Below are 23,934 nucleotides of genomic sequence, written 5' to 3'. Positions count from 1 at the left end.
TGCCTCTTCTTTATACTGTATCATATTGACTTACCTCATTTGTGATTTGTATTCATGTATCATATGTGATTTCTGTTTTGTATTTGTAATATTCTGTATATAAACTTGTTGTATTCGTCTTCAACTTCAACTGTATTTATTTTATATAGCACCTTTCATACATGAATGCAGCTCAAAGTGCTTCACAGAGCAAAGTTAAAAACAACAGACAACAATAATTCAATGAGTAAAAAGCAGACAGATAAGTAAATACAAAGGCATAGAAATAACAAAACAAAAGTGATAAGAGGCTCGTGGATGAATAAAAGATAAAGCGGTTATAGACAATGGATGCATCGATGGTAATTAAGTAAGTAAGTACAAGCATGGAGTTAGAAATAAATATGTATAAAGCTGTATAAAGAGTCAGGGCATAAGAACTAAGTGACATGAAATAAATAAAAAATAAAAAGAGCTAATTAAAAGCCAGGCTAAAAAGATATGTCTTTAGATGTTGTTTAAAAATCTTCACAGAGATGGAGTCCCTCAGATCAAGAGGCAGACTGTTCCAGAGACGAGGGCCATAGTGTCTGAAAACTGACTCCCCATAGGTTTTTCCCAGAAGTCTTGGGGACAACCAAGAGGCCTGCTGCTGAGGATCTGAGGAACCTGTTGGGTGCATATCTATGAAGCATGTCAGAAAGATACGATGGTGCCAGGCCATTTAGTGATTTAAAACTATTAAAAGGATATCAAAATCAATTCTGAGACTAATGAGCAACCAGTGCAGTGACTTTAAAATATGCGTTACATGTGTCCTCTGTCTGGTCTTCGTCAGAACGTTTATTAAGTTATCCAGTGGGCTAAGGTCATCTGGGGATACAGAAACATATAACTGGGTGTCATCTGCATAGCTGTGAAATTCAATGTTGTGCTTTCTAATAACATCACCAAGTGGCAGCATGTACAAATTAAAAAGGACTGGGCCTAGAATGGAGCCTTGTGGGACCCCACAGGTTATAGCCATTTTCCCTGAGGAGGAGTCACCCATGGAAACAAAGAACTCCCACCATTTCTGACACACCAACCTAGTGTTCAAGTCTATGTATAAGAATTTAATGGTCAACAGTGTCAAAGGCTTCACTGAGGTCAAGGAGAACCAGAGCTGAGAGGTTATTTAAGGTGAAACTCTCGCCAAAAAGCAACCAAGGCTTTATTTTTTATGTGAATATGAGTCAAACTTTCGTGTAAAAGCATAATTACGAGGAAAGAGGCACTTTACCACAGTTTCGTTTTTGGGCAGACTAATTTTCAATGGAGTGCGGGGGCACTGGTACGCTAGCATCAAAATTACTATTTTTAAAACACTAAGAAGGCACAAAAGCTTTGAGAACATTGTTTGTGTACACAGAGTTTACTAAGAAGAAGGTTTTTGGACAACTCTTGTTAGCAGTAGCATCTCCGGCTCGCCGCTGTCATGGCAGACAAAAAGTGTCTATCCCCGAGTGCGACCTAACAGGCAGGAGAGTAATGGTGGACCACTCCTCAAGCCTTCCTTTTAGGTCCTTCCTCCCTTCTTTTTAGTAAACTCTGTGTACACAAACAATGTTCTCAATGCACATATTCATGTGTAGAGACCCTGGTGATACTACGAGCAAAGTTTCATGTTGTGTCGAGCCTTCTCAGTGTTTTAAAACCAGCGATTTTGATGGTAGCGTACCAGTGCCCCCCACACCCCGTAAAAGTGGAGTCTTAAAAGTGCCTCTTTTGGCGAAATTATGCTTTTACACAAAGGTTTTACCCTTATTCAATCACAAATAAAGCCTTGGTAGCTTTTTGGCAAGAGTTTCACTTTAAGTCAGTGTTTGTTCTTAGGTCATTTACTACTTTGACCAGTGCAGTCTCTGTGCTATGTTGGGCTCTAAAACCGAACTGAAACATCTCGAAGATGTCGTTATTTTTTGGGGGGAAAATGTGTATGTGTATGTGAAAAAGACTTTTTTAAAATCTTCTGATATGGGTCGGTAATTATTAAAATCTGAGGAATCCAAGTTACTTTTTTTGACAATGGGTCTAACCATGGCAGTTTTTAAAGCATCAGGGAAAGTGACAGGGAGTAAGGAGTGGTTTATAATCATTAATAATTCCCCAGAAAGACAATTAAGAACAGTTTTTAAAAAAAGGAATCTAGTGAACAGGTAGAGGGTTTTAAGTCAGAGACCACCTTACTAATTATTTCTGTGTCTACCAGAGTAAAAGATTGCTAGGTATTTTCAATGTGCGTAGTGCTTTCTAAGGTATTATGGGACACGGTCAGATTTATATTATTTCTGATTATAGTTGACTTATCGTTAAAATGCACTGCAAATTCACTGCACTTTGTTATGGAGGAATACTCACTGGGGAAGGTAGAAATGGGGTTCATCAGTTGGTCAACTGTTCAATCTGGGGTTGTTCTGGTTCTTATTTATGAGTTTAGTGAAATTAGCCTGGCTGGAATTTCTCATTGATATATTGTATTGTGAGAGTTGGTCACGTAGTAGAAGATCATAGTGTATCCTGAGTTTTCTTTTCCTCCATCTACATTCAGCTTTTCTGCAGTTTCTTTTGAGGTTATTTACAGACTCATTCATCCATGGTGGCCTACAATTTAAGGCTGTCTATTTCGGTTTCAAAGGTGCAACGAGGTCGATTGTTGCCTCTAACTTTGAATTAAACTCACCCACTAGGGAGTGGACAGATGTGGAGAGTGCTTGTGGGGGCAACAAACTAAAGTGCCCATTAAAATTTTCACCCACCTCTGGTATGAGATACCTTGACTTTCGAGTGAATTGAGCAGCAACCTGAGGCATGAGCACAGACACAGTAAATTCAATGCAGAAATGGTGCGACAGTGCAACAACTTCAATTGAGGAAACTTTGACGTTTAACCCTTTGCTGACTACGAGGTCCAGGGTGTGTCCAATATTGTGGGTCGGTCCAGGGACATGTTGCATAAAACCAAGATCATCTAAAAGATTAATACAATCTGTGGCCTTATTGTCATTTCTGTTGTCTATATGCAAATTAAAATCACCAACAATAAGAATTTTATCGTAATTTGTGTTAAGAATAGATAAAATTTGGAACAGTGATTTGGTGCTCTATGTAAAGTAAAAGTTAGAATGGGTGAGCGACCTTTAAATATAGTGGCAAGATATTCAAGAGAATTAAAGACATCAAATGAGACTTGTCTGCACTTGTAGCTACCCCCCCTCCCCTTTTACCTTGTCTACAACAGTAAGAGAAATCATAGTCTGCGGGAGTGGTCTCAATGAGTACAGCAGGTGCATCAGTGCTTAGCCTTACAGTCAATGTGTCGCTCAGCGATGAGGTCGTTGACCAGGAACGGAAACATTTTGTTTGTGAGCGACCTAATGTTCAAAAGTGCCATTTGGTGCTTCAGTGGCTTCTGCTGCTCCACATAATGTTTTAGTGGGGTAATTTTTTATATGTCACGACTCTAGGCACTGTGGCAGTTTTATAAGGGGGGTTATATCCGCTGGTGATTCTGACTGGAATGATCATTGATGGGGTGGAAAAATGAGAGTGATCAGATGTAAATGATGCAAGTGACAGCAGAGACTTGCAGGGGGAGCTCTCATGGGAAACAGTAAGCAGAGGTTGGGGAGCAGAAGATGGGGGAGGGTTTGGGGTGTATGTGTGAGTTAAAATATCTAGATAGAGGTTTCTGTTATTTTTTTTAACAGTATTAAAGAATATCTTGGAATAACGCTTAAGTTTTATAATTTTTCACAACACTGTAGTTATTTATATACACGTTCAAATAATAATGCAAGCTTCAGACTTGGCTGGCAGAATACAGAATACAAAAAACATTTTTGAAAAATGACAAATGGCTGTGTTAAGTCAGGAAAATCACTATTCATATGCGCAGTATATTTAGAAAGGAGAATATTTACACTTACAATATCTGTAGGTCAGGCTTTATGCACAAGTATGCACACCCATGTACCAATTATAGTTTAACCACATACAGTACAATAAGTTTATCCAGTAGCGGAATGTAACTAAGAATATTTACTTTAGTACTGCTCTGAAGTACATATATAAGGTAGCCTTCCACGTACTTTACTTAAGGGTTTACATTTTCATGAAACATCATACTTCTACTCCACCACATCTCAGAGGCAGATATTTTTTACTTTTACTTAAGTTTATCTGACAGTTGGACTTACTTTAAAGATGACACATTTTCATGTCCTTGCTGTCCAGCGAAAATCATGTATCAAATGTTAAGATTTCTAATATTTCACTGAGCAAAACCATTGCACACCTGTGGACAGAGATGTGCGAAGGAGAAGACCAAGGTTCAACAACATCATGACCAAAGACTTCCTAACACACTTGCAACCAGGAAAAATTAAATAACGTTTCGGTACAAAGACCTTCAACAGGTTATTGTCCAAGACAAAACAGCTTATATATTTGTTCTGTCTGATTTCAGTCACTAACGTGACTTTATTGGTCCAATAGCGACTCATAGTGTTTTAAATGTTTGTAAGAAGCTGAAGGATCCTTCGGCTGTTAACAAATTCTCCTTCTTCTTCAGTAAAGGATCTGAATACTTTTCCACCACAGAGTATAAGTATAAATCCCTCAGAAGTGCTGCTGTTTCTATATTGCTTTATCTTCTTTTATAGTTAATTTAATATGTAGGCATATAATGTATGTTTGTGTGTTTATATATATATATATATATATATATATATATATATATATATATATATATATATATACCGTATATATGGTGCTTGTGTTTGTGCATATGGGATTGCGTGTCACTGGAAACACATTATGTTCTAAGCAACAAACAGTGGAATCATATATCAAGACTGCGACTAATAATAAACTAGCATTATTAGTGTGTCAGTTCTTGTTACTTTCCACCAACACTGTGATTCATTATAAGCGTCATGCTACATTTCTCTCTCGTAAATATAGAACTTCTTTGGTCATAAACCTTGTGGATAATCAACTGCTAAGAGGGGTCATGTTTTCACACCGGGGTACAAACTAACAAGCTAATAAAACTCACATTGTTGAGGCTCAATGTATTGGTCTAGAGCCCTAAGTTAAAAGACTGGAAGAGCAGATGTATATGAGGAACAGTGATTTATAACACTGATTAAAATCCTCCATCTTTACAGTTTATAGATGGTGCCATGACATGAGTACTCACTGTAATATGATACTGACTGTACACTCAAGTAGGGATATTTTTGTGTTTCACTTGATATCATGTTGGAATTTTGATTTTGTAAATATATTGGTCCCCGACAACAATGACATGTTTCATTTGAGTGTGGCTCACACTCCTCTAGACATGCTGTAGTACACGTCAAACAGTGTTTGCCACACGGCACTCTATACTGCAGTGACAGCTACTAGGACTTCCTGGAGGTCATGTGGTGGTGGATCACACAATGCTTCAACTGGCATGGAGGGGCTCTGCGGAGTTCAGGTTGGGTGAAAATAACTCGGCCATTCCAGGATGGACACCAACCTGCTGGAGATGGGTGGTGACCACACGGGTACGTTGGACACCGTTTGGATGCCTTTAATGTGAATCCTCTGACAGCTCTCAGACGTCTCTGGAGTTGTGTTGTGTTGTGTTGTAGTGCTGTCCTGGTCATCTGCCTTGCTACTCATGGGGCAACACTACGAGGCCTTTCACGCACCAGTAAAATGACTAATATAAATATAAAACAAAATATGCTGTTGGCCAAAATACATGCACCCATATACCTATAACTAGTTATGAGTATGTAAGGCTAGTTTACAATTAGCCTTACATTAACAAACAATATAGTTTGTGGAAGTTCATGGCATGATAAATAAACAACAACCCAACAGCTTAGTAAGAGTTCATATAAAAGTAACACCTTTATTAAAAGGATACACATAACATTGCGTGGACACAGATATGATCATTAAAAAAGTAGAAACATGGCTGGTTATCAGTCCAGACTATAGCACAGTGATACAATGTCAGTGGTTAATGACCAACAGGTCCAAATGTATTGAAAATATTTAATTTCTATAAATTAATCATTTGGCTGTTAGCATGCTATGAACAGAAACTAATATAAAAATAAGAACCAAAGCTCACTTACAGTGTAATGTAGTTCAGACTTTAAATGCAGGTTCAGAGTCAAAACATTTGTGCACCATCATGACAGAATCACACTTAATAATGTGGGACTGCACTTGGGATCGTTGTCACATATGCCATTAAGATGACAGTATAAGACAGCTTCCACTGCAAAAATACAATAGTGATAAACTAAATCATTATCAAATACTACAGTGGAACACAGATTTATGCCACATACTTCCTTTTACAACAAATAAACTGGGAGGATAGGAGTAGGTTTAGTGCTATCAATTACAACACCCAGTGCAAACTTTATATATTCACCCTACTTCACTCCGACTATTTCTTACAGGGAGAACGATCATTAAATATTCAATGCAGTCAGGAGTTGAAGAAATTGTATAATGGGTATGCTATGAGTTGATTTGCAGTGCTCTTTTGTGAACAACTTTTTTTTCACTGAGCCATTTCCAATTGATATTTTCTGAAACAGTGGGAGCCCTGAGATTGAGTAATGGTGGTAACGCCCATGGACAAGCTGGTTTGGTGGGCACAACATTTTTAAATGATCAGATAGAAGTTTTGCATACAATCAAAGACGGAACATTTAATTTTTTAGCATAAGCCTAAATAGGGTAGCTGTCTATTTACCTTCAGTAGTGGTCCCGGCTTGAATTCTGAGTGAGAATAGTTTTGCAGAAAGTCCAATCAAGTGGACCTCCTTACATAAAACACCCATATATCAATTACCAAATTTAGCAGCATGAAGCACTTAAGTTGTACTGAAGACATTTTATCTGAAACATTGTTAAATGTATGAGCCTGTCCTGAATCAGACCCAACGGTCTTACTGAAAGTAAGGGGTCGTGTTACGCCTCCACATCAACCAACTCCGGGGGCATTGGGGACTTTGGATGCTTGCTTTCAAAGTGCTGCTTAAAGGTCTTCGGGTCAGGCATTTGTGTCTGAGAAATTGTGAGAAAGAAAAAATAGAAAAAATTAGAAAATCTACATTTACATATACAGTAACGTGAAAAGCACAATAAAAATGGCAGTTACATTCAGCATCAAGCCAAATCTTGCCTATATACACATACATAAATAGCACCATAGACATGTTGATATCTGGCCTTCCACATCAAGGTCACTTGAACAAAAGTTGCATAAGCCATAACTTACCTACTTAAAAAAAAATGTACTTAAAAAATTACTCTTTACTGAGAACAATTTAATGCATCTCAGTACTGGAAGGGAGGTGGCTCATTTGCTTGCCCCCCAAATATACTAAGTTCGATCCTTACCTCACCGTTATATGACACCAAGCTCATCAAAGAATAATTTTATGTTCTTTTTACCATCTAAGCACATACCCGGCACACTGTGCACGTGTATACTAACGCAGCCTTAGCTGCTGCCTTCTGGTCATGGCCTTTGCTCTTCTTGATGTCTGCCTGCTTTTTGGCATTCTTCTGCTGGGACTGGAACTTCTGGTGCCCACGGGCCATATCTGATGCTAGAGCTGAAGAAATTATGAGGGGATTTGATCAGCACAACACCACGAGGAAGGCAAGGAGCCATAAATTGTGAAAGAGAAACCTATCCTGCAAACAATGATTTCTGAGGAGGAGACTTAAAGGAAAATATAGATTACAGAGGGGCTGAGAGATTCATTAACTGGAAACATAAAGCAGTTACACCAGCTGAGGCTTCAGATGAAGCAACCTTGATGGTTATCAATTAAAAGACAGCTGTCTTATGAAATCAAAACACTTCAGATGTGCAAAGCAGCAGTGGCTGTTAAACATCTTTTAGAATTAGGTTAATTGCAGCTTTTTGGGTCACATGGATCAGGCAATTAACTTAGAAATTTCCCCTAAGAAAATGTGACTGCAGATTTCCAAAGTTATTACACATACACACGCACAACACTAGAACTGGGTCAGTGTTATGGTTTTATCAACTTTGTTTTTAGCTGATAGTGACGGAGTCCTCAACTTCACTACTTGCCAAATCTTTACAGTAAAATATCAGCCACTCACGAAGACTGTGATAGGAGTGAGGTCACTTTTCGACGTATTTTGCTGTTATGCGGTTAGCTCCCTGATGACAGCTAACATCCTCAAAGTGGACTAGTTTAGCAGTCACGTTAGCCAACTTTAGCTCGCCATTGTAACGTTACGTTTAGTTTAAGGGCTACAGTTTCAAAGTAAAAATGTTCTAATGTTAGACGCGGTTGTCCTAGAAACACAAAAACTCACATTTTAGGGCATGTACAGCACATACACAACACAAAGGTAATGTTATACTAATTAAGAAAGACAGGCATTGTGTTAACATTAGCCGCTTGCTATCGCTGATGCTACGCTAGCTTGGCAGAATAGTGTGGAGAACACATTAGATACAGAAAACAGTCATTTTAACAGAGAGTCGGCGTTGAGATTCATAATTGTTCTTTTATAAAAGACTTACCAGTGAAAAATAAATGTCTTTCTGATGACAGACACTAAAACCAAATTAAAGAAACGTGGGTTAAGTCCCCTGGACCTTCCGCCGCCTCTGCTAATGTGTCCTCACTTAGCTAATGCGCATGCCCGAACCGTAAACCGTGTTGCCTTCAAGTGTTGTCAGTACTTGTGACAATGAGGCCCTCACAAATGATCAATATGGACCAGTTTAGGACAATTTCTTGCAGCACATAAATGCAGCATACGTTTCCACTTGCCACATTAGATAGCTTCAAGGCCATTTACAAAAAGACAACACAGAGTGTAACACAGATTATTAACGTGAAGCAGCCCATTAACCATGAATATTTCTTAAAACAAGCACAACTAAACACGTTAGGGAATTCTACCGGCTGAAAGTATATGATCCAATTTTCTGTGTGCGCGTTGTGAAATGAATGCCGACCACAAGGTGTCACGGTACAGACGACAATAAGGCCAAGTTAACTCAGACCAGTTACTGTTCGTTCCACCACACTGTATATTAACACATGTACAATATAACCACGGTTAAATTAATACATGATCTCTGGCATACTAGCTTTTGTGATATTAACTCTGATTTCCTCTGATTAATCAACCACTTTCAATACAAAGTCTAGAAAATGTCCTAGAACTTAAAACGTCGCTCAACTGAGCGAGAAGTAAAAAAGTGAGCAAGAAAGTCAGTCATTACTTTTTTGCTCAGTTTCTTTGCAGGTTTGCTGTAAAAACAAACAAAAACAACAACAACAACAACAACAAAAAACAAAACACACACACACACAAACGTCCAAAGAAAATTATATTTCACATCCGCGTGTCAACCACCTCTCTTGATTTCGGGTCACGCTCTCTTGTTATCCACCAATGGGAGGCCGACCGTGCCACCTGTGGAAACACCCAACCAATAAGCGAGGCAGCTTTCGTTTCCTTGTTTATTCTGCCTTTTTGATGCTTCAATACCAAATTCACATTTTAACAACTTCCGCCAAACAGGATAGAAACCCGGGCCGTGCAGCGTGTGTAGGTTTCGTTTAAATGTTATTTAGTGAGAACGGGCTCAACATTTATGTGACATCAGAGACATTAGTTCCAGATGATTTCATTGGCTGTTTTTGACTGAGAGGCTAAATAGAGCCAGCCTCTCGCGCGCCTTGTTTTCTCTCCCACACGAGCTTACCTGCACCAACTAGAAAGTCCAGTTTTTCTCTAACAGGTCCTAGACAGCGTCAGACAGAGTCCTGCAGGCAACATGGACCAGGACAGGTAAGAGAAAATCATTCATATTCAGTCTAATAAACTTTGAACTTCACTTTTTACATTGCTTAAAAAACTAGGGATGTCTTTAGTCTTTTTGTTCTGCACAGAGGCAGCAAGGTTCTATGTTTTCTTTATGTATCTTCCAGTAAGGAAGAGTTTTTATCAAGTATGGAAGTACAAATTAAAGGCTCTAAATTACCAAAATGAATGTAAAGGTAAACCTTACTGTAATTCATTCAGGTTGGGTTTAGTGTTCCTTTATTTACAGCCTATGCACTATAGTTATTGATAAAGATTTCTGACTTACCTATTAAGCTTGAGAACAGCGTCCTTTCCTGCCAGCTTCTCTAAATACTCTGTAAAAAGTGATACATTTAAAAGATAACGCAAGTCAGCTTGACTTTTTTAGAGCGAATCAGTGCATCTGTTTATTTGATTTAATGTGAAATACAAGCAGTTATTCTCACAATTTAACTTAGATAAACACTCCCCACATGGAGTGGGTGATAAGATTGAAGCTTGGTGAGAAACGGCCTGGGGCACAATCTGTGGCTTGGCAGACGTTACTTCTGTTAATGACAGATTGGCTCTGCGGTAACAACATGGCTTATTGTCTCCTCTTCCCGTTTTCCTGTCATCCTCGCAGTAAACGGCTGGTGGTGGTGGTACCAAACGAAGTGCTGGTGCCCTCTCGCAGAGTGTTCAGCACTGAGGATGAGGCTTGGAGGAGTTACCTGGAGAATCCACTGACTGCTGCCACTAAGGCCATGATGAGCATCAACGGAGATGAGGACAGTGCAGCAGCACTGGGACTGCTGTACGACTACTACAAGGTGTGGAAAGCACGACATTACAGCCAGACTAATGACATAATAAGAAGATTTTCACCTGCTTGATTTGTTTCAGATCTTATTTTTAGTATTTGCTTTAACCCCGCCAGGTTCCCAGAGAGAGGAGACGTGCCGCCGGTGCTATTAAACCTATACCTCCTGCTGTTGGACCTGACAACTGTGGGAGCTTGGAGATGCTCGATCAACATCTTCAGGCTTTGCGATCCATGCCTGTCAACCTCTCCCTAAACAATAGCTCCCCTACAGAACATCAGGGCTCCAAGTATGAAGGTACCTGCCTCACCAGAGATGCTAGAGGGGGAGATGGTAAAGGTGGATGTGAAGCGGCTCTTCCTCTGGTCAAGACAGAGGGCCAGACGTCCATCAGAGTGTCCTGTTCCGGAGGTGCCTACCAAGAAGAACCCAGAGAGCAGATAAGGATGGTTTATGAGCAGCACAGCCACTATGATTTGCCCCTCGCTGGGTACTTGAAAGATGAACAGAGGAGCACTCCTGACAGCACATATGAGGACGCTGCCGAAGGAGAGGTGAGACTTGATATTTGGTATTATTTCATGCTTTTTAAACTAGGATCACATTTGCAGGATTTTTTAGTTCCACTATTGGCAATTTCCTGCTTTTCTTCTTTGACAGATGTACCACAGGAGTCCCTCTTCAGGCATTGATGAATTCCGCTACAGTCTAGGTCCATCAGTGTAAGTTAAAATTCACATTCAGTCAAAGTAATGAAACACAGACACATGTAAGAGATTCACAGTGGTTTTATGTGTGCATATGATGTTCTGATGTGTTTATCAGGTGTTAAAGGATAAGGTTTGCATTATTTTGTGAAAAGACCAACCGAGTCCAACTCTAAACGCTTCTCTAGACCTCCTCAGCCTTTCTCTCGCTCTCATTCCTCACTTATTCCTGCTGAAGATGGAAATCCTCAAAGAACTTTGTTTACCTGGGTCACATTATGATAATGATGATAATTATATAATAATCATAATAATACTTATGATTATTATTATTATTATGGCAAATTGCCATAAAAATGACTTAAACGTGTCCAGCAAAATCTTAATAAGTACTTAATTGGACAAGGAGCCAATAATAGCTGGCCACTTTACACAAAACAAGTCACAGGATTCAATCATGTTCACTTGGGATTTTTTTCAGCTGTGGATTAATACACATATGCGCAAGCATTAACTGTATATTGGTAGGACAATGTATGTAAGATTGAGTCAACATAAAATGCAGCCTGTGTGTTCATGGTGTGGACGGAACAACAGTGTGGCTCCCTCATGTGTTTTTAATAGTTGTTCAGACAAAAATGTAGCTACAGCAGAGAGAAGGCCTTGCATTGCTTATTATTTACTTCGAGGCAACAATTCAACGTTTGTTTTGATCTTTTTTTATGGGATTTGCTGATAATAAAAAGAAAAAAGATAGAATATCTCGGACTTATCAGCTAAAAGCAGATGTAGTAATATCCTTCGTACAATCATGTGATTCTCAAAGGTGAACCTAGTCCCACCCTTGCTTGTGAGTCCTTCATACCCAGTCAGATACTGTCGCCTGTTACAGATGAAGCTGTTTACCTGTGGAGCTTGTTTGAAAGTTGGTGCTTGCATCATTTATAATAAGCATATATTTACTGAAAAGAATGATGATGACATAAACCATTAGATATACTGTGTTTGCACTGTTTTTGATTGAGTATTTGTCAAAATGGATTAGCAAAACGGAAAAATTAGCGAAAAAATCCCAGGCACCAAGAAAGGCAAATATTAAACTAGATTAAAGATGCCGACAATAATAATAAGCCAAATTAGTAAACCAATAAAACATTAAGAATAAGTAAAGACATTTAAATGAAAAGTGAATTAATGAACTAAAAGAAGAACAGCTTGAAGTTAAACAAGATGAAATGAAAAATTTGAATTGCAGGTGCACAATGACAAAAACTGGATTTACCGTCCTTTCATTTGAGTGTGTTCAATGAGGTTCCACATTAAAAGACTGCACCAAAGTAATGTAAGGGGGTAAAAAACCAGCAAGGGCCAATAAGTGAATAAAACCCTGTGTCAGTGATGCCTTACAGAGACAGGGTCACCCAACCGTAGCATGTAGACCATAAAGATGAGTTTTATACTTTATCATCAGTAATAAATCTCAGTGCAGAGTGATCAACAGCATCCAAGGACTTCAGAGTGGCAGCTGAAACATGCATGTGTACAGTATCATCATAATCCAAGACTAGACTTTGGTTTAATCTACATTGGGACTATTCCTTTATTTGAGGAGATTCTCAACCTTTTCCCACACACGCTTCTGTACTTACAGTGACACTTTCCAGTACTCTCTGGAGGCCAGCATGTCTCTGCGGCCGCGGCAGGGAGATGGACCCATGGCATACCTGAACCGGGGCCAGTTCTACGCTTTGACACTGTCCAAGACCGGTTTCACATCGTCCCTATGTCAGGCCAGGGGCAAAGTGCGGGTGAGTGGACTGACGCCGTCACACAGGCCTGATGGGAGCCCGTCCAATAGTGAGCAATGCACCATCGGAGGCTCTGAGCTGCAGCAGGACAGTATTGTGCAGGTGAGGGAGGGGAGATAGTACATGGAGTGTAGGTGTAGAGTAGACGTTGAGGGTTTTACTGTTAGCTTGATATTGGGCGATGTTATAGTATTTGTTTTTGATTGATTTTTCTTTCCGTTTTAGCCTGATAATGCTATAATATATTTTATGTGTCTTTGCTTCAGAGTGTTATCATGGTTGTCTTTGGGGAAGAAAAGTGCAGAGATGAGCAGCTGAAGAATTGGAAATACTGGCACTCCCGCCAGCACACTGCCAAACAGAGAGTCCTGGACATAGGTATGATGATATTTTCTTATCCTTCCCACTGACAAGGCTGATGGGGTTTACTAGTACACAAACACTCACACACACACACACACACACACACACACACACACACACACACACACACACACACACACACACACTTCTGTATTGAATATCACACACACCTAAGCTCCACAAAAGTGTGAGGTAAAACGAGTAAGCAGGTGGCAAACCTACAGATGCCTCCAGGAGAATCCGTCACATATCCTGAGGTGAAACCCGACTCAATTTGAATAACTGTCGATTCTAGATTGTCACAGGACTACTGTGAAGAAACAGCCAATGAGTTTTCATTTGAATAGACGTTAAGAGGAGAAATGGGTTGGGGCCTGGACTGAGGCCATATCCTGAATGATCAGCAAGAAACAGGCCTCAGCCTGTGGTTGAAAACTCATGGAATGAAGAAGAGATCTCAAACACGGGTTTTGTCAGTGGCAAGTTGATGCCAGTACCATGGTAAAAATCTTATACATAAGTTGGTTTGTAAAAATTTGCGAGGAAGTAGTAATGGGAATTTTTATTCATTTGGAACTTCATTTGTTACCCAAATCTTTTCAAGGGTGAGAAAAATCCCGGATTATGAGGTGACTTTAAGTACAATGAAATCGAGTGGTAAAAGTGGCAAGTATATCACAAAAAACATGAACATGGAGAAGAAAATCATGAATACAATTTTGTGAAGCAGAACTTCGTTGTTTTTCTTTACATACCGATAGACAGATGTATCTTGCGCCCCTTTGGAGGGGCCTGATGTCCATGTGGAACCACTGGATTAAACTACCGAAAAGGATAGAAAGTAGTTTAAACTAGTTGTACCTTGACCAGCTACAAGAATGAAACGAAAATTACACAATGATGCAAAAGAACTGATTAATCCGTTAATTTCATAAATAGTAAATACTTGAGTACATTTATGTTTAATTCTTGAAAGTATCCTGAAACATTTGAATTAGGGCCAACTCCAAACCTCAGCCTCTGACACACACACACTTTTCTTATCCTGACTTTACATGCAGCTGACTACAAGGAGAGCTTCAGCACGATCGGGAACGTGGAGGAAATTGCCTACAACGCTGTCTCTTTCACATGGGATGTCAGTGAAGAAGCAAAGGTAAAAAAGCTGAAAGAAGATATGATGTATAAATAAAACTGGTCAGTAGTCATTCTCTTGCCTTCATGTTGTCATTGAGTCAGGCAGATGATAATTAGGATTTATCATATTATTCTTTGTGTTAGTACAAAACTTGTATCCACTTGTGGGAGGAATTGCTCAAGGAAACCACAGCAGTCTGTCCAGAGTACTCTTCAGCAGTAGAAGCTCTCGGTTCGTACTCGACTGTTTATGGACTGTTAACACCTCAGGGTATCAGAATATTTGGTGGAGCCTCATGGCGGGCTCCTCCATCCACCCCCAGCCTCTTTGTCCCACATCCCCTTTCTGTTGCTTTGCGTTGGGTCACGATTTGGGATCGCAGACAATGCCAGCATGTGGAAGCAGACCTTGAAGGACACTCAGATTTCACCTTTATAAAGGCAGGCAGTTAAATGAAGACACATTTCAAACAATGTGTGGACACATACACATCCACACACACAGTGTCACCCACCCTCAGGGTGTATTGGGCTCAGAAGGTGGGGTTGTGGCTCCCGTTCAGCTTTAATTAAAACTCCACAAACAGACCCATTGTTAGAGAGCTTTGTGGGTTTGTGGGTAAATATTTACTGTTGGGGATAAACCTTCACTGTAATGCTTTAAGGTGTGTTCAGGTGGTGGTATGATAATACAGCTTCAAGCTGTTGTACACCTGACCATAATAATGCAAACTCACCACAAAAAATCTAAATGTTATCAGGAATATTACATGTAATACATCATTACACTTAATATAAGACACATTTGCCAAGAAATTAACATTCAAGTGAAATGTAGGGCACTTTGTAATTTGATCCTTTAGAAGATTTTTTTTCCATACTACAAGCAAGAAACACATGTTCAATATTATTTCAGATATTCCTTCAGTTTTCATCGTTGGTAGTTAAAGATATGAGCAGCTACATGCTCTAACTTTAGAATTCTTATTGTTGCAGCTTTCTGTGTTTCACCTCAAAGTAAGTTAGTCCAGTACATCTGTGGAATTCATTAGAGACAAAAGTGATGCAGAAGAGGTGGAGGGATCCTGTCTTGAAATTGCCAAAATGGAGTCAAGTTGTTGTTTTTGTTAGGACATATCTGCCTGGTGAACGTCCACATTAGAGCCTCACTATGACTAGTTTTTGGGTTCAGTGCTGGTACTGATATAAGAGAGTGAAAAATTCCAATATCGATATCAAAGGTCAACATTTTTGGTTCCTGGTGAAATGTCTTTACAACAATTGGATGGATTGCCATTACATTTGGTATAGATATTCAAGTTCCCCATAGGCTGAATTTTAGTATCTCTAGGATGAAATCCATGTCATCAGTGGCTGTGATGCTTGGGTGTATGTTTGTGTATGTGTGTGTGTGTGTGTGTGAGAGAATGGCACCACAATCGGGTAAAAATGTAATTGTGACCCAGATCAACCTGCTACCTGCAAAACTAATGACATTCCCATCAGCCTCAGCTCAACTTTGTGTTCAGTGCTAATTGGCAAATTAATCTGCTTATGCTGATGCACAAAACTAAAATGGTAAATAAGGTTACATTTGATCTGGTATACATCAGATTGTTAGCTTTTTCATTGTGATCATATTGTCATGATCCCATTTGCATTTCACTCAAAGCACTACAGTGCCCAATTACAAGCCTTACAGAGGAGTCGGCATGGCTGTAGATGTTCAGAGACTGTATGAAAATGACTGTGGTGAAGAGGGGAGCTGTCTCCAACAGAAGTATTGATCCCGTCAGCTTGTGATTGTGGTGGGGGACAAAGGAGCTTTGATACAGAGACAGCAGAGCACATTTGTAGCTGTTAAAAATACAAAACCCACCCCTCCCACCAAATAAGTTGCATACAGACCCTTAGACTTGTTGTTTAAAATATGTGAAATGTTTTACTGATGTAATACCTAACAATGGACAGTTCATTGCACTGACCATCAATTAAGTTGTGTTATTTGTAATCTTCCCACATTTTCTATATTATGATGCATTTAAAATCCTCCCTAATATTTCAATATTAAAGGATAAGTTCACTTAAAAATGAAGTTGTTTAGGGGATCCATCCAGCCAGTCTTAACTCTCTCCTGGTCACACTTGGAAGAGCCTCATTTTCAAAAAGCCCTGTACCTCTCCTAAGCTAAAGGGTGACAGAAACATTCCCCTGAGTATTGATTTATAATCAGAGCCGTGAGTGTTTGGTGGTGGGCAGGCTGACAGATTTTGTTGACCGTGAATGTGTGGCTGTGCCGTCTGAAGCACACCAGATGATCATTATCAGCCTCGCTGCTGCACTCTGTCTGTGCGTTTGCTCTCAGATGCCTCGACACGACCAGAGCTGCCTGGAAATGAGGTGGAAGAGGTTGAGAGAGAGAACACCTCTGTTATTGGGAGGAAATAGGTGGGCTAACATGTCACTGCTGTTCTCTCTCTCTGTCTCGTGGTGCCGCCTAGAAATTTTGGTTTCCAAATATAATAATTGGATGTCCAGTCAGGCTCTATATACACAATTGGTATTTTGTGTGCAAATGATCCCTTTTCCTTTTGTCGCCTGGCAACAGCAGAGCCATGCCAAAAAAAATAAAAAAGTAATCATCCTGGAGTAATGAGGAATAGTGTGAAATGTGTCGGAGGGGAGATGAGTTGCTTCCTGCATCATGACTCTGTTTTCATGTTGGTTTGTTTGTTTGTGCCTGGTTGAGCGGACGGCACTGAAAAGCCACTTACCAGCACCCTCATGAACTTCTTTTTCGTATTTGAATGCTTGCACATGCAGTAAAGGCAAAACACAACAAACCTCCTACACATGCACACACACATGCACACACACATGCACACACACATGCACACACACACACACACACACACACACACACACACACACACACACACACACACACACAGAGATGCTAGCCGCAACACATCCAGTGCTTCTAGAGAAATTTAAATGGCTTGGGTCTGCTGAAGTGTGATCCGTGGAGGTGTGTAGGAGGCTCATTTGTGCTCCAGGCTTTTTTTCGGCAATCAGCAGTCACCTCTGCAGGTTCAGACACGATGCCGCTGATGAAGACTGGGAAAACTGCTGTCGAGCTACGGTGACAAATATTTACCGTTAGTTGGGCTTGTCAGTCCTGTTTAACTGGAAAATCTGTCAGTTTCTATTGGTTGAGATCCTTTGGCGTTCAACAACCATCACCGTTAATCATGGGAATCTGCTCAGTCATGTAACCACGTCTCAAGATAACCACAGAGTATTGTTGACTTTGTTTAAAATGGTCCTACTGTACAGTGATCTGGGAAAGATTTTGTGGATTCTGTTTTTATCTTGCAAGCTCTTAAAAGATTCAGCGGATCAGCAGCACTGCATCATACTACATAATACGTCTACTACATTATTTAGTGATTTTGGAGCAAGGCCTTGCATTTCTACAAGCTTTGGCACAGTGAGGTCTGGAGGGATAGTAAACCACCAGTGATTCAGTCATTCAGTGTGCAAAACACACCGTCTTCCCCATTATATTATTCATAAGTGTTTGGTCGCCACATAAGACATCAAACAAAAGGAGTGTTGAGAAGTGGTGTGACGTACAGGCCTTTGGCCTGTGAACTGCTGCTGCTGTTGTGACTCATGACCGTCTCACACATCACTGCACCATTTATGAGTCAGGTAGAGAATCACTAGGGAATGAAGATCTCCATTCGATTTGACTCTACTGCGAACTTAACTGGTTATAAAACTTACTGAGCTGATGACAGGTAAATAGCAGGTTCCATATGTTTAAAATAAGTACATAAGTAAAACCTTTTATTATAGGCTTTAAGCTTTAAGCCGCTCTGTTTTTAAAAATTAGTATTTGTCTTTTGTGTATCATACTCAGTTGACCCTGGTTGGTAGCTTTTGGACAATTGAGTGTCTAAGATTTCACCCATTTAGTACAGTTTCTCCTTATTTTTCGCCTCCACCAGTGCCCTTTGCAACTTTTATCAGACATGTTCTCAATCAGAAGTGGCTTCACTGGCAACAGTGGTGTCAACAAACGTGGATTTATCATAACAGCGATTTGTACATCAGCAGTGCCTTGTATTTTCTATTTCCATTTTTTAATGACAATACAAGTTACTGCTACCTGGTGGTATGGAGAGGTATTTCTTGCCACACAGCTAGCTGCTGGCTGTATTCTTTGTGGTGTGCTCGAGTGCAGGTGATATGAGGTGAACCAACTTTGAGCCATCATACCTTCCAGTTCCTTGATGTTTGTCTGGTGTGTCTTTAACACATACATCTCTAGAAATGGATTGCATCTTATTTTGTGTTTTTTTGTTTTGTAGGTCTTCATCTCTGTGAACTGTCTGAGCACGGACTTCTCCTCGCAGAAGGGTGTGAAGGGGATGCCTCTGATAATCCAGATAGACACTTACAGCTACAACAGCTGCAGTAGCAGGCCCATTCACAGGGCCTTTACTCAGATCAAGGTCTTCTGCGACAAGGTGAAGATGGCCTTATCGGGCAGGCACCTACCCTCTCTGGTCAACAAATCATTTTGACTAGGATGATTTTTTTTCTGTCACTGTCTTTTATTCTGCCTTTTTTCTGTCTAGTCAGCCCCTTGTGTGTTTTGCAGGGTGCTGAGAGGAAGCTTCGCGATGAGGAGAAAAAGCAGCTCAGGAAGAGGATGAAAGGTAGAAATTTTCTGTTTGCTAAATAATGGAATTAATGACATTAATAACTTATAATTTTGTGTACAGAAATAGTCGATGAGCTTGATTTGTAATCCACTTAGACAAGGTTACAAAACGCTTTTCAGGAAATTACAAAATTGAATAGAAGAGCACAGCAGAAGTCAGATGTAATCAAATCTTATCAAATCTGTACTTGGAGTGGTTGCCAGGCAACTGATGTTGAGTTCATGCTCTGTCTGGACTAGGGAAACATGGCAGCTCGGGGCCGACCTCTCCCATTAAGAGGGCTGAAAACACACTGCTCAAAACCTTGCTAGACCTGGACTCCCAGCCTGTCCTCTTCATCCCTGACGCCCACTTTGGAAGCCTACAGAGGGCAGGGCAGGTAAGGGGCCCCTAACTGTCAAACACACAAGGAATGTCTAGTCCAGTCATGGTGTGCCTCATGTTGCCTTTTTTTTTTTTTTTTTTTTTTTTAACTCTACTTGCAGGTGTTTGCTTTTAACACCGAGGAGGTCAAAAAAGATGGGTGAGTATCGTACTCTTATCCCCACAGCTCTGGGTTGCGCTAAACTTTCACGTGTGCACTGTGCTTACTGCACCATGTGCACCTGTGTGACAGTTAATTTGAATAAGAGGTTCAATAATCCCAGATGTATTTGGAATTATAAACCTCTGTAAATATCAAACAGTGTAGAACAAAACAGGAATAAAATCTCTCATGGTTAGAAAAATTAGACAATCATAGCCAGGATCCAGTCGTATTTCATTTGAAATGATGATGACTGTGGCGATGACAATGACGATAATGATCATAATACATAATGTATGTGTGTATGTGTCAGAAGTGTTCTAGTGAGAAGGATGTCATGTGCGGCTGAGGAAGGTGGTGGTCCACCTCAGCCCAAGAAGTCCAAAGTAGACAGGAGAGGTATAAATATTACCTTTCAGTTTTTCATCATCTACCTTTTTATTGTTATTATTTGACTGAATTAATTATTTTTGTCCATTTCATGCCTCATCAGTTCTGCTGTATGTGAGGAAGGAGTGTGATGAAGTGTTTGATGCCTTGATGCTGCAAACCCCAACCCTCAGAGCTTTGATGGAGGCAGTAAGTATTGATGACGTGTTGTTTTAAGTGCTCCTGGCTAAAAGGATAATAAGACAAAAACACTGCATCCACTGTGCTTAACAGGATCAGTCAGCCCTAAGTTTGTAAAGGTGCAATATGTAAGAATTGTCATATTGCACTTGGATTCATATTACAAACAAATAGGGGCCAGTATATCACCAGAGTGACCGCTAGCTGCATGGCTTGCTAATCTAAATAGCTAATGGCATCCACAGTTAGCCGCAGTTAGCGGTCCCAACTGGCATTACAAGACCAGACAGGTCAGGACTTGCTGGTTAGCATTCTGACCGGAGAAGATGTCTCTGCAGCACAATGCAAAGATGTCTTTGACTTGATGTCAGATCTCTTATTTCTTCCAATTCTGTTGATGATTTAATTATTTTCTTGATTCTTAATCAATTCTTAAAAAGAAAAAAAAAAGACAAATAGCTGGGCCTTAGTGTCCTTCAGAATGTTCTTCATGTGCTGTTTCTTTATTGTGTTTCACAGATCTCAGAAAAGTATGCAGTGCCCGTTGACAAGATGGCCAAAGTTTACCAAAAAAGCAAGAAAGGGTAAGAGGGTCAGACTTCTCAAACGACCTCAAACAGTTTGCCAGCTGCCATAAAGCAACATCGGAGAAGCTGCCATGTTATGCCATAGCATCTACATCGACAGATAAAGTGTTAAAATAAACAACCAGGATAGGAGCCATATCATTACAGTGTGTTTTTAAATTGGTGCACAAGACCAAATTGAGTGAATACACATACATTATACTCTGGGGCATTTTTGCTGCTGCTCTGATCACTGTCTTATTTGATTGGCACAACACTATTCTTGATTAAATGAATGGGCAGATTGGCGTTTTTGCTGCAACACCTGATTCAGTCTGAATGAGTCCAGAGAGCCTTCAGTTGTGCTCACCTCTCTGTGAGGCTGTTCTACGCTAAATGCTTACTGATGTTTTGCAGGTAAAGGTATTTGGTCGTAAACCAGATTAGAGGGAAGGTGTTTATCTATTTCAGATCATCCTGAAGGGGACATGAATGTCTGAATGTAGTTTCAGACTGTTTCCACGGCACACCAGTTCATGATAGACTTCACCTCACAAAGCCACTTGAGGGAAAGTTAGCCAGTAGGATATATTTTGGAACCATGAATATTTGTACAACATTTTATGGCAATTCATCCAATGGTTTTTGAGACATTTCACTTTAAGACAAAAAAAAGATGTCAGCCTCACAGAAGCAGAAAGGTAAGGTAATCACCAGCATCAGCCCGATCCATCCTCTGGGGACAATGAATGTGTGATTGTGACGAAGCAGTACTTTGTGAGATATTTCAGCGGTGGATGACCTACAGACTGGAGCCGTGTCAGAAACACGAAGGAGGCTTTTGGCCACTGTAGACTCTGCCTTGAATTAAACAGAACACCCTTGGTTTGTCTTCCTCAGGGTCCTGGTGAACATGGATGACAACATCATCCAGCAGTACTCCAACGAGGACACCTTCATCCTGGCTATGGAGAGCTCAGCGAACTCCCTGCGCGTCACTCTGTCAGAGATCTGATGGTCGTTTGCCGCAGCAGCGACTGCTGGGTAGACGTGTTCACTGGCGGATGAAGCTTCAGCTGTGCCATGCATAGAAATTGTGAATGTTTCTCACAGTATTAGAGTATTAACAATGCGAAATGTGTTCCTCGAGGGAGGCAACAGAGGAGTCTCGAGGGCTTGTTGCACTGCATGGATCACTAACCCAAACCTCACCTGCTACAGCGCCTGTTTATTAGACAACTCTTGGAAGTGCCCAGATTTGTGGCTTAGGTGGGAAAATGTTAGATTTTTTTTAACCTATGAAAGTCCTGACTAGCTGATATAAATTCACTTCTTAATGCTTGGTGGACCGGATGAGAGGTATTCATACGAGCCACCGCAAAGCACGGAGCCAGCTTGCTGTGGTTTCACAGGCAGACGACACTACAGCACACAGTAGTTTTATTGGATTAACCGCGGGTACTGCTGTGCGTTTCCTCCTTGAAAGGCTTGATTCAAAAGTCCATGCAACGACTTTTGTTGGTACTCAACAGTTCGAGGTGTGTTGGCCTGTTGTGCGTTATGTATATAATTATTTTTAGATGTGTCTTAATCCGTTTTCATCATTTTAAGTCAAAGTGAACGTAATCTCATCTTTCTTCTGATATGTTTGGTCATATTGTCATCATGTACAAAATGTTTGCAATCAGTCCCAGTGAAATAACACATGCCATAATTACATGAGGCACCATTATGGAACAGGACTACGAGTCCCCAGGATGCTGTTAAATTGTTTTTGCTTCCTCTGTGCATGTGTTTATAGCATCTCCTCTCGCTGAAGAGACTGCAGTCATCAGTATTTATGACATTAGTTCGAGCCAACCAGTCCATCCACTTACACAGCCGTTTGTACTCACTGCTTGTGTTTACACCTAGTTCACTGACAGCTCCCGTATCCTTCATTTCTGTCATGCAGCGTGATGTACAGTCTTTTAAATGAGTCAATAAATATAGTTTTATATGGAGGTACTTATGGCTTCTGTTTTTACTTCTAACAGCAGTTTTATTTGCGACCAAATGGCCAGTACCACATTCTAATAAGCCACCCTTTATGAAGGCTTTATAAATTGGAATTAAAGACTTAATTAATAGTTAATAAATCAATTCTAAGAGCTTTAAATGTATCTGTTGCCAAGTTATAAACAATCCCTGTTTTGGTTGTTATCCATTCTGTTGTGGAATTAAAAAGTGATGGGATGTAACTAAGTACATCCACTGAACTACAGTTTTGAAGTACTTGTAGTTTACTTGAGTATTTCCATTTTTGCGCTTAATACTCCCAATACTTCCATTTATTTGGTGATTTAATTATTGCAGTTGAAAAAAACAGACAATTGACAGTCATAATAATGTTGAATATCAGATGTACATGTATTGCCAGCAGATTACTTATATGATATTCATGTAAATTTAATATCAGATACTTGGAAGAGTTTTAGTCGAGTACTGTTTGAAGGCTTCGACTTTTAATAAGTAATATTTTGACACAATATCTTTACTTTTACTCAAGTATGACTTTTGGTACTTTTTTACAACACTGGTAATAAATGCACTTCTGGATTAATAAACACTTGGTAAGTTATTGATATTTTCCATCCTTTTCCATAAGGTAGTCGTTCCTACAGGCAAATCCTATTTATGGTTCACATGTCGGCTGGTTTTCTGTGAAGCTACTCTGAGTAAGTCTTATTTGCCTCAAAATACCAAGAATGATACAATTCTGCTCTTATTTTTAGAATTAAGAATATGAACTGCAAAAACAGTCCCAAGTTTTAAATTT

General features: G+C 40.0%; 2 protein-coding genes across 5 annotated transcripts; one reads left to right on the top strand and one right to left on the bottom strand.

Moving 5' to 3' along the window:
* Window positions 1-5,900: 5,900 nt before the first annotated feature.
* On the bottom strand, window positions 5,901-8,763 carry LOC115568118 (zinc finger protein 706). Its single transcript, XM_030395199.1, has 3 exons — window positions 8,606-8,763; window positions 7,507-7,655; window positions 5,901-7,101 (listed from the first exon to the last, which is right to left on the bottom strand). The coding sequence occupies exons 2-3, from the start codon at window positions 7,639-7,641 to the stop codon at window positions 7,006-7,008; spliced, it is 231 nt and encodes a 76-aa protein (XP_030251059.1). The 5' UTR covers window positions 7,642-7,655; window positions 8,606-8,763; the 3' UTR covers window positions 5,901-7,005.
* Window positions 8,764-9,582: 819 nt separating this feature from the next.
* Window positions 9,583-23,374, top strand: LOC115567070 (grainyhead-like protein 2 homolog). 4 transcript variants are annotated; one of them, XM_030393274.1, is made up of 15 exons: window positions 9,583-9,888; window positions 10,529-10,715; window positions 10,823-11,260; window positions 11,367-11,428; window positions 13,065-13,323; window positions 13,488-13,599; window positions 14,646-14,740; window positions 19,098-19,256; window positions 19,391-19,448; window positions 19,694-19,833; window positions 19,940-19,977; window positions 20,297-20,379; window positions 20,474-20,559; window positions 21,070-21,134; window positions 22,017-23,374. In XM_030393274.1, the coding sequence occupies exons 1-15, from the start codon at window positions 9,875-9,877 to the stop codon at window positions 22,129-22,131; spliced, it is 1,911 nt and encodes a 636-aa protein (XP_030249134.1). In that variant the 5' UTR covers window positions 9,583-9,874; the 3' UTR covers window positions 22,132-23,374. The 4 variants fall into 4 exon arrangements, with proteins under 4 accessions (XP_030249134.1, XP_030249132.1, XP_030249136.1 ...); XM_030393272.1 differs by having other exon boundaries at window positions 9,584-9,888; window positions 20,294-20,379; XM_030393276.1 differs by having other exon boundaries at window positions 9,585-9,888; window positions 13,065-13,221.
* The last annotated feature ends 560 nt before the right edge of the window (window positions 23,375-23,934 follow it).

This window comes from Sparus aurata, chromosome 17 (genome assembly GCF_900880675.1).
Source record: "Sparus aurata chromosome 17, fSpaAur1.1, whole genome shotgun sequence".
Taxonomy (NCBI): domain Eukaryota; kingdom Metazoa; phylum Chordata; class Actinopteri; order Spariformes; family Sparidae; genus Sparus; species Sparus aurata.
This window is presented reverse-complemented; position numbering and strand designations above follow the sequence as displayed.

What these genes read in the sequence shown, in the direction of transcription:
- LOC115568118 (XM_030395199.1), bottom strand. Translation starts at nt 7,641, where the DNA reads ATGGCCCGTGGGCACCAGAAGTTCCAGTCCCAGCAGAAGAATGCCAAA. An exon ending in ACACGTGCACAGTGTGCCGG is followed by an intron (nt 7,102 to 7,506) that starts GTATGTGCTTAG and finishes ACAATTTCTCAG; the next exon opens with ACACAAATGCCTGACCCGAA.
- LOC115567070 (XM_030393272.1), top strand. An exon ending in TGCTGTACGACTACTACAAG is followed by an intron (nt 10,716 to 10,822) that starts GTGTGGAAAGCA and finishes TAACCCCGCCAG; the next exon opens with GTTCCCAGAGAGAGGAGACG. An exon ending in TACCAAAAAAGCAAGAAAGG is followed by an intron (nt 21,135 to 22,016) that starts GTAAGAGGGTCA and finishes TGTCTTCCTCAG; the next exon opens with GGTCCTGGTGAACATGGATG.